Source organism: Eleutherodactylus coqui, chromosome 1 (genome assembly GCF_035609145.1).
Source record: "Eleutherodactylus coqui strain aEleCoq1 chromosome 1, aEleCoq1.hap1, whole genome shotgun sequence".
Lineage (NCBI taxonomy): Eukaryota > Metazoa > Chordata > Amphibia > Anura > Eleutherodactylidae > Eleutherodactylus > Eleutherodactylus coqui.
Genome location: NC_089837.1, coordinates 139932045 through 139950461, shown reverse-complemented (window position 1 = coordinate 139950461; position 18417 = coordinate 139932045). Strand labels below are relative to the sequence as shown.

The window sequence follows — 18417 nt, the reverse complement described above, 5'->3', positions numbered from 1 at the left end:
GGGGTTCGTTACTCGAAACGAACCCTCGAGCATCGCGATAATTTCGTCCCGAGTAACGAGCACCCGAGCATTTTGGTGCTCGTTCATCTCTACATGTGATCAAAGGACTTGGTAATAACGGTCACAAATGTGATTTCCAGATGAATATGAAAACGAGATTATGTAACTTCATGCAAAAAATATCACTATTCACACAAAGGGAAAAACACCCCATCTACAACCCAAACAAAGGTGTGCCTTCAACATTTTCGGACGGTCAAAGAGGGTCACTAATGTTTCATCATGTGGCAGATCTATTTTTCCATCCATATGAATACATGTGAATGTTTTTAATTTAAATATTATCTCAAAAATCATCGTAATATCGCCAATTTTACTATCCAAATTGTACAATATGATGGAATAACAATGAACATTTGGGGGCTCAGATACAGTTAGGGGGCATACAGAGCAATTAGGTAGGTTTATTAATGCAAATCTATTTCCAAGGTCAAAGAGAGGGACATCTAAGGGCCAAGGAGGGACTTGGGGACAATTGGGACTGCAAACCACTTCCCTTCTGTGACGTACACGTACATCAGGGGCTAGGATGCACATGTAAGGGGGTGACACTTTGTAACTTGAATGAGCCCTTTTATGGCGATTGCTGTTGGGAGCGCTTGGCTGCCTCCATCAGCCCACTAGCAACGCACGGCCCGGGGGTCTCACGAGCCGTCCGCAGGGATAACGGCCTGCGCTCCGCAGCACCACGTGACCGGAGGATTACACTGCAGCCACCTGCCGCGTCCTTCCCTATTATCCGGCGGACCAGTGGGAGGCGCCTCTTCTAACCACGCCCCCAGACTGACAGTACGCTGTACAGAGGCATACAGAGAAGCCGCAGTGTGGCGCTGCTGAGCTCCCCGTACTAGACATGACATTGCGCTAATAGTCGCCCTGTGATTGGCTGCGGCGGACCGGGCGTCTTCAATGAAACCGAGAGAGAAAGTTGTGCGGCTAGTGTCCGTGCACGGAGAGCCGGCAGCATGAGGACCGCGCCGGCCCTGCTCACCGCCCTCTCCGCGCTCACTGCTTACTACGTGTACAGCCCGCTGCCCAGCAGCCTGGCCGAGCCCTGGAAGCTCATGCTGCTGGACGCCACCTTCAGATGTGCGCAGGACATGGTGAGTGCTGGCCGGGCAGCTGCCTTACTAGTCTGCCATCAGCCTGCTGGTGCAGAGCTCTACCCACTAGGGGGCAAGTCATGTGCCAATCGGTGCAAGGAGTCGTACTGTAATATGCTGCCAGTCTCTACTTGTGGATCCATATGGAGAATCTGCAGCCGTACGCGGCGTCTGAACACTGCCCACACTTTGCATCCAGCTGTAAAGTAGCCTCCAAGCTGATGCATGTCTGTACGGCCGGGGTCACACCAGAGGGCTGGAATCGTGTATTATGGGGCGAATGGTGATAACGAAGGGATGTTGTTTTTTTTTTTTTTTTTTTCATTGTTCCATTCACACTTGCTTATAATACACATGTAAATAAAAAGACGCTGCATGTTCTATTGTACTGCTTATTACGCATGTACAGCTATACATGTTCATTTGGAACACAGTACATACGCAATTACATTAAGTATATACACCTTTTTTTCCATATGTTGCCAGTGCATGACGGCGTGTTCAAAACCTGCTGTTGATACGCAGGCATTCGTAGGCAAAAACGGTGCACGGGCATACGCCATTCCCTACATCAGTAAATACTGCAATTTTTATGAGTGTTTTTAATAAAAATATATATATTAGTGTGTGTGGGTGGAACTTTTTGTCATGTGTTGCTACATTGTATAATATGGGTCTGTGTGGAGTCCAATTAAAAAACAGACAAATATTGTGCTGGAGGCTTATGGTGAAGCTCCTGGTATACTGTGGTCCGGATGTAGAAACACATAAACAGTGAACAAACCATGTGGAATAGTATCAACATTAAATGATACATTTTTGGTAACATTAAACGATACTTTGGAGCAATCAATATAAAATGCCATGATGTTGCAGATGATGTCTTCTCGCTGGTTTGGACATGCATTGTGTACACAGCAATGTATGAAAGCATCTAGAAAGAAAACCGCCGCTCTGGTCCTCGTTACTGAGGGTCGTTGACCCGTCACACGGGTGCTGGCTGTCACCCATTATTCTGCCTTCCAGTAAACTCTGCACACACTAGTCTGACACAGCATGTCTTCATCTGTGTGTTGGCCGGCTGCGGTTTTGCATTGCCTTGGATTTTGCAATCCTTGTTACAACACAGAACAGGTTTTTGTTACTCCACAACGCTCCAGTTAAAGGGAACCTGTCAGCAGCTGTGCATGTAATAAGCTTTCCATATCACCATGTAATATTGGTATACGTGTCCCGGGATCTTCTCCAATCAACATTTAACGTTTTCCCGTATTGTATTAAAATGAGCTGAAGAGTCAGATATTTCCTGCAGACGCGCCAGGCGCGCCCCGCGTTCTTGATGGACAGGTATAATTTCCTCCCGTAGATGATATCGCACGCATATGTTGTAGCAAACCTGTCTGCGCTCGCACACTAGCGTTCTCCTGTACTTGCTGTGACTTCAGGAGCTGCGTGCACCTTGACGACCAGTACAGGCTCATTCACACGGCCAAATGTATAAAACACTAAGTGTATTACGCAGCATCTTGCCGCTATTGCTGCGATTGTGCACTGCGCATAACGGCATATCTCATGCGCGCTGTCGTGCATAGTCTGAGTTGTTTAGTGTTTTTTTTTTTTGTTTTATTCCCCACTATTAGTAGCGATGCATATTAAACGCTGCACATACGCAGTGTATTGCATATGTGCAGTGTTTTATATACACCCATAGAAAACATTAGGGCCGTGCACTCGTAATGCACGGTAAAATAGAACATGCTGCGTTATTCTTTTACGCATGTATTATACGCAAGAAAAAAACCGCTAGTATGATTGGGACATGCGAAAATCAATGTACTTGAATTGCTGCGATGTATTGCGACTTTTGCAAATGTGATGTACGCAATTCAAATACGTTTATGTGAATGAGCCATAATGGTTATCAAAGCGCATGCCCATCAGGCTCCGAGAGTCACAGCATGTAAAGGTTAACGCTTGGAACAGCAGTCCACTATCAGTTAAGGAAGAAATTTGATATACCTGCCCATTAAGAATGCGGGGCGAGCCTGGCACATCTGTGCAGGAAAAATTTGACTCATCACTTCAAAACAGGTGATGGGGCACCTATACCAATATTACGTAGTGCGTGCATAGCTGGGATTGTACAGTAGAATGTTGCTAACAGGTTCCCTTTAAGCCTTTTTGTCCTTTATCCCAAAATATAAGCTGACCTTCTCTCCAGCCTTACTACAAGGTCATGGCCCCTCTAATAAACAGTTTGACTGTCGTTTCCGAACACTGCAGAACAATGCCCAACTTTCACCAGCTTCCAGCTCCTGCAGCTATGTACTAATGACCTTTCCCCTACTTCTTCATGCTCACCAAATATCTTACACTTGGCGTCCTCCAACTGCTGAATGTGGTCACAGGACGTTCGCACATGAGGACATTTGTAGTGTGCCCAGTGTCACCCTGAGCTAAAATAGCCTGCTAGTCCTTTGTATTGTAATCAGTGTCCTAAGAATAATCCTGCTAGTGCAGCATTACGGAACTTTTCAGAGGCAAGTATGGTAAAATTCCTTTAATCCGGCATCTGATGGACCAGTACAGCCAATGACCACAAAGAGAACTAGTTCTAAGACTCCCCTGATAATAAAATACGTTACTGTTACCTTGTTTTATGTGATTAATGCGTTTTCGTGTTTTCCAGCAGATTCTTCACTCTTACAATTAAAAGGATTGTCCCACAAAATGAAGTTGTAGAATATCCACGTGTGAGGGGATAACTATTTGATCAATGATGATCTGACCGCTGAGATGCCCACCGATCGTAAACGAGGGTCGCAAAGATACTTGAATGAATGGAGTCGTGGTTGCGTATGTGCCCCACCATGCCATTCATTTCAGTGGGACTGCTGGACATAGCAGTGTTGAAGTGCTTTCTTCTAGCTCTTGTGATCAGTGGGTATCCCATTACTCGGACCCCCACTAATCAGATAGTTATCTTATATTCTGTGGATAGGGGATACCTTAATTTCATGGAACAACTCCCTTTAAGGGGGGGGGGGGGAGTTAAAAGGGCTTAAAAGCAATAAAAAATGAATGCCCTTTACTAGAGATGAGCGAGCGTACTCGGATAAGCACTACTCGCTCGAGTAATTGGCTTTATCCGAGTATCGCTGTGCTCGGGGCTAAAGATTCGGGTGCCGGAACGGAGCGGGGAGCTGCAAGGGAGAGCGGGGAGGAACGGAGGTAAGATCTTTCTCTCCTTCTCTCCCGCCCGCTTTCCCCTGCTCCCCGCTGCGACTCACCTGTCAGCCGCAGCGGCACCCGAATCTTCAGACCCGAGCACAGCGATACTCGGATAAAGCAAATTTATCACCTATCAAGTGACCAGACTGGAATACTCCTTTTTATATGCTGTTCTGTGTTCCATGCGATAAACCAGAACGCTTGAGAACACAACACTTAGGTGCCAATGATGCCAGATTAAGGGAATTTTGTCAAGAGAAGGTTTTATTTATTACTAATGAGACGTCTCATTAAACACTTTATTTATTTTTTTTCTCGCTATAAACAACTTTACTTGGGGAATTTATATTTTCAAGCATTTTCTTTATTGTACTTGGAAATTCTCTTGAAAAACATTCAGTATAAATTCATATCACTTCTCCATTTTGCTGGTATCATTATAGCACATTAGGGTCTTGTGAGTGAATTAGTGTTTCCTCTGAGGCCGCTCTAATTTCATGGCAGTCTTCATTACCTGCCTGTGTTTATCTCTTAGAATACCCAACAGAATGGAATATGACCGGGCCGGCTATGTTATTAGAATGGCTTTAGGTTGACACAAATGTTTGTATACATTAAAGTATAGTTGACACTTAATTACATAAAACCTAGAGGCCTCAGTGAAATGTTTACTTAGAGTGTAGCCTACTGCCAGAATTGTTCTTTTTGTATCGCTGTTGCACAATTTCCAGGCTGTGTGAGCCTTGTTACGTTTTGTAAACGTCCCTAATAAAAAACACATTTTGACTTAAATCTAACACAAATGCTGTAAAATTGAACCTTTTTTTATTTAGAATATTTCTTATTTTTGTCTTTGCAGAGCAACTTCGCCCATTATCTGGGTCTCGGTCACCACTTGAAAGTCTTAAATTTTGTGTCCAACTACTTTGACAAGTCGGATCCATCATCCTCTGCCCATTTACACGTAATAGACACTGTTTTTGATGGTGTGGAGGTCCGAATCTTTCAACCCCAGGTGGAGCTGGATGGTTCATTACAAAGTGGCATCATCTATGTCCACGGTGGAGGATGGGCCCTCGGAAGCGCAAGTACGGTTATAGTCTGACAGTAGAGGATTTGTTCTTTAATAAATAGTCTTCGTTTTAGATTAAAATAAACGACATTCATCTGTTGAAATAAAATAAAAAAAAGTCTAGATTTACTTTTAGAGCTTTTTTGACATGAAAACAAACAAACCAGGTAGTAGTTTGCACAGGATATACCACCGCCACTGGATTGCCAAGAGGCAGTATATACTAAGGAGACTCCCAGATAGTTTGTGATGAGGACCACTGCCGTACAGTAATAAAGGTTGAAGTTTATAGGCCAAATACTAAGCAAGAACTTGGTTGCCAAGAATGATTTTTTAACTCCTTAGTGACATAACTAATTTTAGCTTTAAGAGCCAGTAAATTGTATCCCCTTTTGTGTTCCAGTGGTCAGAACTTTTTTTTTTTTTTGTCACTGTAGAAGTATGTCACGTTGTGTTTTGCGGGAAGAGTTCTAATTTATTAGGAACCAGTCTCTGGTTCATATAGTCTATTGAATAACTAACTTTGCTGGGGGCAATAGGAAAAAAGCAAATTTTTTTTTTTTCCCGCAATTTTATTTTTATAGCACTCAGTGTGGTGTAAATATTAAAGGGGTTGTCCCGCGCCGAAACGTTTTTTGTTTTTACTTCCGTACTCGGGCGAAAAGATTCGGGGGTGCCGTGGGTGAGTGGGGTTGCAGTGGAGAGTGGGGGGAGAGGGGGAGAGAGAGAGGGCTCCCCCCTGTTCCCCGCTGCTACCCGCCACGCCTCCCCCGGCGCCCCCCGAATCTTTTCACTCGAGTACTGAAGTACTCGAATCGCGGTGCTCGATCGAGTAAATACTCGAAATGAGTAGATTCGCTCATCTCTAGTTATTTTCCTTTTTTTTTTTTTAAATTTCCATGTGGGTAATTGTAATATTTTATAATATGAGTTGTTATAGATATGACGTTACTAATTACGTGTAGGGTTTTTTTGTTTGTTTTTCTCAATATCTAAAGCCTTGCGTAAGGGGGGGAAAAAGGTTTTCTTTCTGTAAAAATGTTTAGATGCCACGGTCCGCAATGACTGCAGCATATACAGGGTTAAAAGGTGTAGAGGAGTGATTTGATGAGCAACTCATCAAATTTCACTCCCATGTATGACAATCAGACAGCAAATATGCTTTGTAGGGGTGTTAACATGAACAAAAATCCATGTCACCCATACCTGTGACAGGGAGCTATACAGAAGAATCACAGATCTTCTCTGCTGCTGCTTATCTCCCCTCCCTCTCTCCTCCCTTCTTTGCGCAGTGACTAAAAATGACATCTGTAAATTCAGTATTCCCGACTCCACTTCAAACGGCTGTAGCTCCAGTTCTATAAGGACGCAGGCATGCTTTCGATGTGTTTTTTTTTTTTGTTTTTGTTTTTGTTTTTTAAAGCCAAGAAAGCGTGTTGATAGAACTGCAGCTCCAGGCACTTAAATTAGAACGACCTTTGTTTGTCCAAAACTGTAATGTCCTTTTCCTGCAGAACAAACGGAGCTCTTCCTAAACTGCTGGGCGGTTAGACTACCAGCGGGAGCTAGCCCGGGGTGTAACAGTCTGACAATGTGACTTCTACATTTTTCATAAACTAAATATACATCTGCTTACAGCCTTACCTAAGACAGTAGGTAGACAAAAATATGGAAACGCTGTGCAAAATGCATGGGATTTTAATCATTAGCACTGAACTGCCCTTTGGATCCCTCCTGCTTGGCTAAGAGCTTTCCTGCCTAATTTGCGTTTACTTCACCTCTTGCCCTGCTTTGGGTGCTTTTGGTTACCAACTGGTAACAGCAGCTGAGGGGCTCAAACTCCTGACCAATGGACCCTTGTTGCTTGGCAGCCCGGCAGCATCTGTGTCATATTACCTCAACTTAAAATCTGTCTTGCATGTCTTATTGAAATATGATTTTATAATATGTGGAGTTTTTTTTTTTTTTCTTTTTTTTCTTTTAAACTTCTGCTTCCCCACAGAATCCGCAGCCCATCCCCAATTGAATTACGGACAGGCCGTAGATCGTATGGCTTCCATTGACTTCAATGGAAGCTGTCCTTCCGGGAACCACACTAACATTGAGCATGCAGAAATTTGTTTTCTGGACCAAAAGGTCCATAAAACAAATCTGCATGGTTTAATTCATGTGCAGACGTCCATGCTTCCCTATGGGCGGCTTGATTTGCGGATCTTTCGTGCAGGCCACCCGCACAGATTCCGCAAATCAGATCCGCCCGTGGACATTGGGCAGAAAGCATGCTTTTTGTATCCATGTTTTTGTCCACCCTTTGTCCATTTTGCCTTTTTCCATACTGATTATATTACTTATCATGCATATTTCAGGAACAAGATCCTATGACTCCCTGTGTAGAAAGATTTCCGAAGATGTCAATGCAGTTGTCGTTTCCATTGAGTAAGTTTGACCAATGATCTTCTGCTTCCATTCACATTGACAGAAATCTGTGAACTAATAAAACCCGTCCAGATATGACTCATATCCGCACTTTTGCTCACACCCACTGCAGAAATGTGTTCAGCTGTGTCAGATCTTATCTTGTTAGGTGAGTGTTTAACCCATTAAGGACCAGCCACTGTATATATACGGCGGCTGGTGCTGGGCTTTGAGGACCACCGATTGTAAAAATACGGCGGTGCTCTAAGTCTCCTGCCTCTGCAATCAGTCAGAGGCAGATACGGGTTATCAGCTGTTAGTGACAGCTGATACCCTGGAGCAGAAGGCAGGAGGGGTTTTTAACCCTTCCTGCCTTCTGCTTCCCCGATGTACAGTGCTCAATGAGCACTGTCGGGGCAAAGTGAAAGTAAGAAGTTCTTTCACTACGGGAGCCTCGGGGGGTCATGTGACCTCCCGGGATTCCCTGCTACTGCAGAGCTGGAGGGTCAGACTTAGACCCTGGCAGCTCTGCAGGTGACTAATGTCACCACAGGGGTTGCTTTCCCCTGTAACTGAGGGTCCTATGGACTTGCCCAGCTACAGTGGGAAAATGTCAAATAAAGTTAAAAAAAAAAAAAGTGAGTGTCCCCCAGAGGTCTTATATGACGTCATGGGGGACACAGATAGTAAAAAACACAATTACATACATCAGTAAAACAAAATAACAGAATAAAACAACAATACATACAAAAGAAAGAGAATAACACAAAGCAGACGCCAACAAAAACCGTCGCCGTATGCGCCCTGTAAACCAAAACCATACATACTATATATCAAAACGTCCGAAATAAATAGAGGAACCCATTTCCTTACTTTATTTTAGTGTAAATATAAAAATAATTTTAAAAAAAACTATAAATGTTAAAAAAATCTTTTTTTTTAGCATTTTACCCCCAATAAAAGTAAAAAACGGAAAAAAAAGTCAGTGAAAAAGATATTAAAAAAATAGTCCAATATGTCACGGGAAAAAAAACGCAGCAAAAATAATTTTGGTAGCTAAAGGAAAAAAAATGGAGCAGTAAAATCGCCACATGGGTAAAATCCCTAAAAAGTGTCTGGTCCTTAAGGTACAAAACAACCTGGTCCTTAAGGGGTTAAATAATGAAATGCTTGGTTAATGATCAGTGGCGAAGGAAGTACAATATGTATGTGAGCGTGATGTGATTTGCCACTTTGTTCTCCAGAATTAGTCGTGTCTTTGTTTTTTGTTGTTGCTTAAAGTGGGTTTTCCGACAGTAATAAAGAAAAAAAAATTGTACAGGCAAGGACTCTCTTGCCGTTTTATAGTAGGATCTCCACTAAAGCCAGTGATTGGCTGAGCGGTCATTTATACCGGGTGATATGTACACTGTAGGCCCTTAAGGGGTTGCCAACTATTTCTTTTTTAACTTATTTTTTAAACTACAGCTTGGAATGTTATAAAATAAAAGATTTACTCGCCCTTACCGATCCATCTCCGATCCGGTTCCAGCTACTTCCTGTCCCCCACCAGTCTCTGTACTCCCTGCAGCTAATTGCATTCCATCTGACCATGTTACCGCTGCAGCCAGTTTCTGGCATGGTTAGAAGTAGCTGTAGCAGTCAATGGAACACATTTACTAATATTGTCTAAAAGTTACAGTGCAAACTAAGGCGGTCTTAAAAAATGCACCAGACTCCTCACGGCAACTCATGCTGCATGGTAAAGACTGTCTAGTGTAAGTTTATACCACCCATTAACCCCTTGAGTGGCCGGTTTCCTACCACCCTGTCGTGCCCACCCGGGCAGGTTTTTTAAAATGGTCTAATCATTGAGTTTCAACTAATTTTGCAGTTGCGTCTCAAGAGCCATAACGTTTTCATTTTTCCATTGACATGGCTATATAAGGGCTTGTTTTTTGCGGGTCAAGTTGTGATTTTTTAAACAGGGGGGAGGAAAAAAAAGAAATGGGGGAAAAAAGAAAAAAAGGGGCCATGTCATTAAGGGGTTAAATAATGCATTAACTTCCTTCTCTGGGTCATTACGACGCATGGATACCACATGTGTGATTGTATTTTTGATTTTTTTTTTTACAAAGTAAAGGGAGACAAGTGTTTTTATAATTTTTTTTTTTATAATTCTTTTACTTTTTTTAATTTTTTTAAATTTTTTGTCCCTTTAGGGGACTTCCACAGGGACCCATCAGGACCCCTGATCACATTCCGGGGGTCCGATGGTGACAGCCCTTTACATGCTGCAGTGACAGCCCTTTACATGCTGCAGTCACATAGACTGCAGCATGTAAAGGGTTAACACAGCAGAGATCGGAGGTTTTCTCTGATCTCGGCTGTAAGAGCTAGTACCTAGCTGTCCTCTGACAGCCAAGCACCAAGCTCTCCCTGCCACAGAGACCATCGGCTTGCTTCTGACAAGCCGATTGTCTCTATGGCAACCTGTAAACAAAGCAGGAGATTGCCGGCATTTCGGCAATATCTTCTGCTGGTTTTTCAAAGCCCTTGCACTGCTCTGTGTGGGTCTGTGCAGGCAGAGCACACTGCCACAGCTTGTGGCATTGTGCTCTGCAGCTCCCATAGTGATACATAGCCCGGAAATCTTCCGGGCTATGTCGCTATGAGCAGTGGAGCTCGTCCCGGAAAATTTCCAGGCGTGCCACTCAAGGGGTTAATTGGATTTGCTTATGCCAGAATTTTGGTGCAAATTGGGCCACGTCCCCTTTCTCTGACAAGTCAGAAAGTGTGTTTTTTGTTTGTTGTGTTTTTTTTTTTTTTTAAACCTAGTAAATGTGCCAGAAAGCGCGTAACACCACAAAACTGTTGTATTTTGAAAATACAATCTACGCCAATGTGGTTAGATGCAAGAGACTACAGAGACAGGTGATAGACCAGAAGGAGTTGGAACCAGATCAAAGGGGCATAGTTAGGGAAGTAAGAGGGTTGTGTGTCTTCCTTCCTTCCTTCCTTCCTTCCTTCCTTCCTTCCTTCCTTCCTTCCTTCCTTCCTTCCTTCCTTCCTTCCTTCCTTCCTTCCTTCCTTCCTTCCTTCCTTCCTTCCTTCCTTCCTTCCTTCCTTCCTTCCTTCCTTCCTTCCTTCCTTCCTTCCTTCCTTCCTTCCTTCCTTCCTTCCTTCCTTCCTTCCTTCCTTCCTTCCTTCCTTTTTTTTTAAAGCGAACCTGTCATAAACTATAAGCGCTGTAAAGTAAGTTAGGCTGCTTTTGTAGTTGAGTTGACGTGAAATCAAAGGAATCTCATTTCATACTCACCCAGTCCTGCTGTGTCCGCTGGCAGAGTTGGCAATGTCAGGCATAATTTGGCATCTCCTGTGCAGTCCAGTAATATGTAGCCATGTAATCTGCTGTGGAGTTAATAAGGTCCAGTAGGGCAGAGAGTACGTGCCTTTGAAAGCTTAATAGCGCTGGTCTGTTAAATGACTCTAGTAGATCTGTTATACTAATGACAGTTTCAGAAACCTGTTAAAGATAATTTTACTTGGTGTTGAGGATTAAAAAGTCCTGCAGGTGTTTGTCTAATTGTACAGTAATTGAGTGAGCAATTTGCTTGGTTAATCCTCTTACTAGAACAGTTGAAGTTCACAGAAATTTGCCATTAAGGCATTGACATGATAGTAATTATACAAGTTTTTTTTTTTTTTTTGTTCTGCAACATAACTACGTTTTCAGTATATGATATGAAAGTTATTATCAAGCGTATATTCTTTGTCAAAGCAAGCATTACCACACTATACCTTACATTTTATGCAAATATTAGTTTCATTCACTTGTAAGCTGCACACTCCTTTCATTATTGTGCAGAGGAGGAGGAGAAACAGAAAGTTGGAAGCTTTATGTGTTGGTTAGAGGGACCTTGCTAGCTGATAAATTCCTGTGATTACAGCAGCATGGCACTGATTCCAGCAGGCAGTGTCTCTCTTTCTGCATTGTGCACGAATGTACTAAAAGGAGAGGGGATGAAGAGGATTGGCAAGTGTAATATGAACTAGCGGGCTTATAGGAATGATGACTATGACCAGGCTGCAGCTCTACTACATTTGTAATGGGGTATACAATTATAGGTCTGCAACAAAAAACTACTGGTGATCTATCCTCAATATAGGTCAGCGATGGCTAATTCATGAGGGTCCACCGCTTGGGACCTTCAATGATCAGCATTGCATCAGCCGATCGACTGGATGGTCAGAACACAGTTTGTAATGCAGCTCTCACTCTTACTTTAACGGGAAAGAACTGCAATACCAAACCAGGCCACTGCAGTACAGGCAGCGTTTTTACAGTTTCGTCCGGCCCTCGGTAGCGGCTTCTCCAAAAGCTGATCAGCATGTCCTTCGCATGATCCGCTATCGCTGAGAATACATCACTAAGGGTATCTTCACACGGTGGAATCCAGAATGAAATTTTCTGCTTGAATTCCACATAAAAAAAAGTATCAAAATTGGTGTTTTTTTGGTATGGATCCTCATACGGAATTTGCACGGTCAATGGGCAAAACCAATGTGTGGAATTCCAATGTGAAAAATAGGGTTTCTGCGTCAAGAACCGGCATGTCCCTTTTTGACGGGGAAATGCTAGTTTCCGCATCGGAATTCTGTATATGGATTCTGCCCATTGATGGGGTAAACTCGGCGTGCTGATCACGCCAAAAACCGCTGCAAAAAGCTACATATTTTGAAGTGGTTTGTCAGTAAGTATACTTGTTTTTTTACGGCAACTACAGTGTTAAATGTCGTCCTTCACTTCTGGTATATTTCTGTCTTCTCTGCAGGTACAGGCTGGTACCAAATGTTCACTTTCCAGAGCAAATAAATGATGTGTATGCAGCCACCAAGTACTTCCTGCAAGCGGAGGTTCTTGCCAAGTATTCTGTTGATCCACAAAGGATTGCAATATCTGGAGACAGTGCTGGAGGGAACCTGGTAGCCGCAGTGTGCCAGCAGGTAACGGCATGTTCAACTGTCAGTTATTTTTCTTGTTAACCCTTTTTATGCAGAGAAGCAAGTCAACCGTTTCATACTGGCAGGTACGCGTGACATCTGTTTTTTTTACACTTTGACGCAGTAGTTTTTTATTTTATTTTTTATTTTTTTGTGTGAAAAAAAAAATCCTGCATCCAGATGTTTGCTGTAAGTCATGTAATAAAAGCTTAAATAACCCACAAAGGTTTTTTTTTTTTTCTCCCCCCCCCCCCCCCCCCCCCCCCCTGGTGGTTTTTCCATAGGCTTATCTGTAGGAAATTCTCTTTATACCTCCTCTATGTGCATATAATTTATTTTTATTTTTTTGCAGTTCATTAACCCCTTCCCGCCCCGTGAAGTAAGGGTACGTCATAAGAGCGGGGTACTTCCCGCAAAATGACGTACCCTTACGTCATAGGGATAGCGCGAGATCATAGCAGATCTCACGCTATCCCGCTACTACTGTCACTAGTAGCCCCCCCCTTGCTGTTAACCCTGTCCCTGCCACGATCTAAGTAGATCGCGGCAGGGAAAGGGTTCACAGAGGGAGCATACACCCTCTGTGGCTCCAGCAGGCTCTCACAATAACATCGAGAGCCCGGCTGGTTGCTATGACAACAAGGCGCCAGATACCGGCGGCCTGTATTGCCGATGATAGCTGTAATAAGCGATAAGGCATGGCAGGAGAGAAGTCCTGCCATGCCTTATCGTAGCGATCTGCAGTCCTGCTGTGTAAGTCCCTCAGAGGGACACAGATGGTGTAAAAATAGGATCAAAGTAAAGTACAAAAAATAAAAATTTTAAAAAGAAAATGTTAAACCCTTTTTTTTTTTTTTTTTTTTTTTCCTCATATTAGCATAAAAATTTTATTAAAAATTAAAAATCCCACATTTAGTATTGGCGCGTCCGTAACGACGTGTATAATAAATTGAACACGCTTTTTATCCTGCACGGCAAAAAGCGTTTTAAAAACTGAGGCAAAATGCTACTTTTTTGCATTTTGCCTCCCAAAAAACAATAAAAGTGATTAAAAAAAGTGTGTACCCCAAAATGGTACCAATAAAAACTGCAACTTGTCCCGCAAAAATATGCCCTCAGAGAGCTCTGTCCATGGAAAAATAAAGTTATAGCACTTTAAAAGCAGGAGTTTAGAAAACATTTTCCAAAAAATGGGTTTTTATTGTGGAAAAACCTAAAAAAAAAAAAAAAGTGTAACCGTACCGGCCTACAGAAAAAAAATGTAGTGGGTCATTTATGCTGCAAAAAAAAAAAAAAATCTATGGCAGAATTGATGCGTTTTCTCTCCCTACGATCATAAAAAAAATAAAAGTTTTACAATGTAGTCTATGTAACCAAAAATGGTATCAATAAAAACTACAAGCTAATAAACAAGCCCTTATATGTTCTCGTCGACGGAAAAATAAAGTTATGGCTTTTGAAAATTAGACAAGAAAAAATACCAAAAATCGTTTGGTCCTCAACGCCAAAATAGGCCGTGTCCTTAAGGGGTTAAAGTAGCATACGCTTGAAATATAATAACCATGATATGAAAGATTCTCCTCTTGGAAAATCATTTATAGGAGATAGAGATGATCGAGCATGCTCGGTTAAGGTAGTTACTCGAACGAGCATTGCTCTTTTTTTCGAGTAACTGCATACTCGTCTGAGAAAATTCGGGGGCTGGCGGGGGTGAGTGGGGGGGTTGTGGGGGAGAGAGAGGGATGACCCCAGGTGGCAAGACCGTTCATCTGATCAAGCCCCAACCCTAAATATTTGGCATGCAGTTACATCTCGGGCAAATATGCAAACGACAACTTTTTCTAGGACCTGATGCCGATCTTCTGCACATGAGCGTCATTACGTCACCTGCATGCGTAGAAGCCGGAAGGCACGGGAAATTTCAAATCTCCTGGCTCCCGAGTACTGAAGGTAGCCGGGAGGCAGGAGATATCACCGGGGACCGTGATCATCGGTATCCAATGGATACCAGCGATCACGAAAAAGTTTTTAAAAAAAATTTGTTTCCGGCAAAATAACGGACTCATGCGCAAGAGCCGCTGAGGGCAAGGGAAATTCAAAATCTCCTTGCTGCCGGCTACCAACGGTAGCCAAGAACCTGGAGCACTGACCAGTGGCCTCATTGGGCGATCCCTGGTCACGTGATAAAAAGGTAGCGATCTACCTTAGGCTGGTCTCAAAAGACTGAATAGAAATTGCGGATTCCGCATGCGTTCAATCTGCAGTAATACGCGGATCAATCAAATGCATTAGATTACACAATTCTGCTCCCATTAGTGGGTCGGAATTACGCATTCACTTGCAGAAAACAGAACGCAGCAGGTTCTATTTTACCGCAGATATCTGCAACATAGATCCCATTGTACTCCATGGTCATGGATATACCTGCAGCCCATATGCAATTACATAGTGTTCGGGCTGTGAGTACACATCATTGCAAGCTGATTCTCTCTGTGTGAGACCTGCGCCGAACCTCAGCAAGCTTATGAAGCCTCACACAGTGCCACTTTCTACACTCCATTCCTGCCTCTGAGGTCAAGAACACCCAACCCCCTGCCAAAAAAAAGCATTTTATTGCCCCGTGTGCCCATCCCAACCAGGCATCTGTAATTTACCCTGTTTTAACACCTGTCACACAGTTTGCATTATTACTTTTATCTAAGATTTAGGGAACGCCAAAAAGTGGGGGGGGTTGTGGGGTGGGTAAGGAGGATTACTTTTTAAATTGACACAATTGCCAAAAAAGAAAATCATATTTTTTCTCCTTCTGCTTTGCTTAAATTCTTTCAAAAACTATGGGGTCCAAATATGCAGGATTCCACTAGATAAATTCGTTAAAGGGTCTAGTTTTCAAAATTAGGTCATTTGTGGGGGTTCTTCATTGTTTTGGGCAATTGGGCCTAAATCACCTCCAAGCAAAATGTCTGTTCTGAAAGCCATCAGCTGCTCCTTTCAGTTTGGGCCCCGTTGTGCATACAGCCATAAGATTAGGGCCACAACGGGTATGTTTCTGAACAACACAAGACAAACGGGGGTATCCATTTTGGGGTGTAAATCCTCATTTTCATCTGCACTATAGAAAAAACCTACCTTTTAATATGACATATATGCAAAAATATGTTTGTTTTTTCCTCCTCTAAATTGCATTAACTCCTGAAAAAAAACTGTGAGGTCAAAATACTCATGACCCCCCCCCCCCCCCCATTCCTCAGTGAATACATTAAGGGGTGTAGTTTTTAATATGGGGTCATTTGTGGGGATATTTATCATTCAGACACCTATGAGCCTTTGCAATCTTTGCTTGGTGTAGGAAAACAAAGTGTTCCTCAAAATGTTGATAATCAATGTTAAATTTGTATGCCTCCTAAATGGTTTAAAAAAAACTGAACGTTTTTTTCAAATGTGCTTCCAGAATAATGTAAACAGGTGTGTGTGTGTGTGTATAATTTTGCAAACATTTGAGCAGAATGTTTGCACATATTTGAGAGATTGAAAATGTGAAAATAATTTTTTTCAAGATTTTCCCAATTGTGGTGCTTCTATTAAATACACAAATTCTATCGTTCTATTTTTACCACCTAAATGAAGTACAATATGTGGCGACAAATCAGTGTCAGAATCACTTGGACATATAAAACTTTTACAGAGTTATTCTATGTTAAAGTGACACGTCAGATTTCCAAAGTTTGCCCTGGTTAATAAGGCCCAAACAGGCTTGGTCACTAAGGGGTTTAAAAAAAGCCACTTTATATTAAATTATTTCTCACTGAAAAAGGCCCGAAAATAAAATATAATCTTTATTAATTTAAAGGATAAAAAACCCCTCTAGATTCCGGGGGTAATTGAGACCCGAAACAGACACAAGGAGACAAACACACAAAAAACCTATGGGAATTTAAGCAATTGGCTTAGATACATCAATTCATACCGACCTCATTGGTTTTAGAGGTAGGTAATACTGTGAGGGCGTAAAATGAATTAGTGAAAGCGGTGGCCGTTTCCTGTGAAAGGGGGCCAGAAAGGTAGTCACTAAATAATTAGCTTATGGTTATTATCCACTGATGGAAACGTGCACGTTATGTTAAAGGGCCTCGTTCACACCAGGATGTATTGCCACTCCACAGTATTAAGTAAGGGGTGCTGATACTCAGCAATCCATTACACAAAAAAAAAATATTATTGTATTCATGTCCAATTGTGACAACAATGCCCTGTGTCCATATGTCACAATTGCTACAATTGCTATTCCGATAGGGGCAACGGTCCGTCAAGACCCAAAAATGTGATATAATCCCAACCTATGTTGGGTCTGACAGCGATCTAAATGTTTTAATAAAAAGCTGGACTAAAGTGGTGTTGACAATTCCTTATGCCAATTATATCAGAAGGAGTCAACAACGTTTATAGTATAAATAGTACACGACAGACATACACTTGATTCATGTGTGTCAAACGCTGTAGTCTAATAACGACTAAAGCCAACAGAAGTCCTCCGTAATCGTCGACGCGTTTCTGCAGCACGGGTAAAATAAATTTACCGCTGCTTCATCAGGACGAAATTGAGACAATTTATTAGATTATACTAGATTTGTTGTTGTTGATCAATCTGTGTAGTGAGCATCAAAACTGCACAGATCTGATTTTGTATGCTGATGCCTGATAGCTGATGCTCAATACACTTAAGACGCTGCTGCGAGGACTAGTTTAGTGTAGTATTGATGGACACACGGGCAAGCACATTATAATGCCGTCTGGGTAATAGCCGCTAAACTGAGTTGATATAGCTGAACAAATTCTGGCCTGCGACACTTATCAAATAACGCACTCATTCAATATAAGTGTCGCAGGCCAGAATTTGTTCAGCTATATCAACTCAGTTTAGCGGCTATTACCCAGACGGCATTATAATGTGCTTGCCCGTGTGTCCATCAATACTACACTAAACTAGTCCTCGCAGCAGCGTCTTAAGTGTATTGAGCATCAGCTATCAGGCATCAGCATACAAAATCAGATCTGTGCAGTTTTGATGCTCACTACACAGATTGATCAACAACAACAAATCTAGTATAATCTAATAAATTGTCTCAATTTCGTCCTGATGAAGCAGCGGTAAATTTATTTTACCCGTGCTGCAGAAACGCGTCGACGATTACGGACGACTTCTGTTGGCTTTAGTCGTTATTAGACTACAGCGTTTGACACACACATGAATCAAGTGTATGTCTGTCGTGTACTATTTATACTATAAACGTTGTTGACTCCTTCTGATATAATTGGCATAAGGAATTGTCAACACCACTTTAGTCCAGCTTTTTATTAAAACATTTAGATCGCTGTCAGACCCAACATAGGTTGGGATTATATCACATTCTTGGGTCTTGACGGACCGTTGCCCCTATCGGAATAGCAATTGTAGCAATTGTGACATATGGACACAGGGCATTGTTGTCACAATTGGACATGAATACAATAATATTTTTTTTTTGTGTAATGGATTGCTGAGTATCAGCACCC

The 18417-nt window shown here is 42.3% G+C and overlaps 1 protein-coding gene across 1 annotated transcript in view; it reads left to right on the top strand.

Moving 5' to 3' along the window:
- Positions 1-909: 909 nt before the first annotated feature.
- Positions 910-18417, top strand: part of NCEH1 (neutral cholesterol ester hydrolase 1) — a 28077-nt gene continuing 10569 nt past the window's right edge. Inside the window, exons 1-4 of the mRNA XM_066601287.1 lie at positions 910-1163; positions 5254-5482; positions 7833-7902; positions 12696-12867. Coding sequence (XP_066457384.1) covers positions 1026-1163; positions 5254-5482; positions 7833-7902; positions 12696-12867 — 609 coding nt within the window. The 5' untranslated portion in view covers positions 910-1025. The remainder of the gene's footprint in view (positions 1164-5253; positions 5483-7832; positions 7903-12695; positions 12868-18417) is intronic.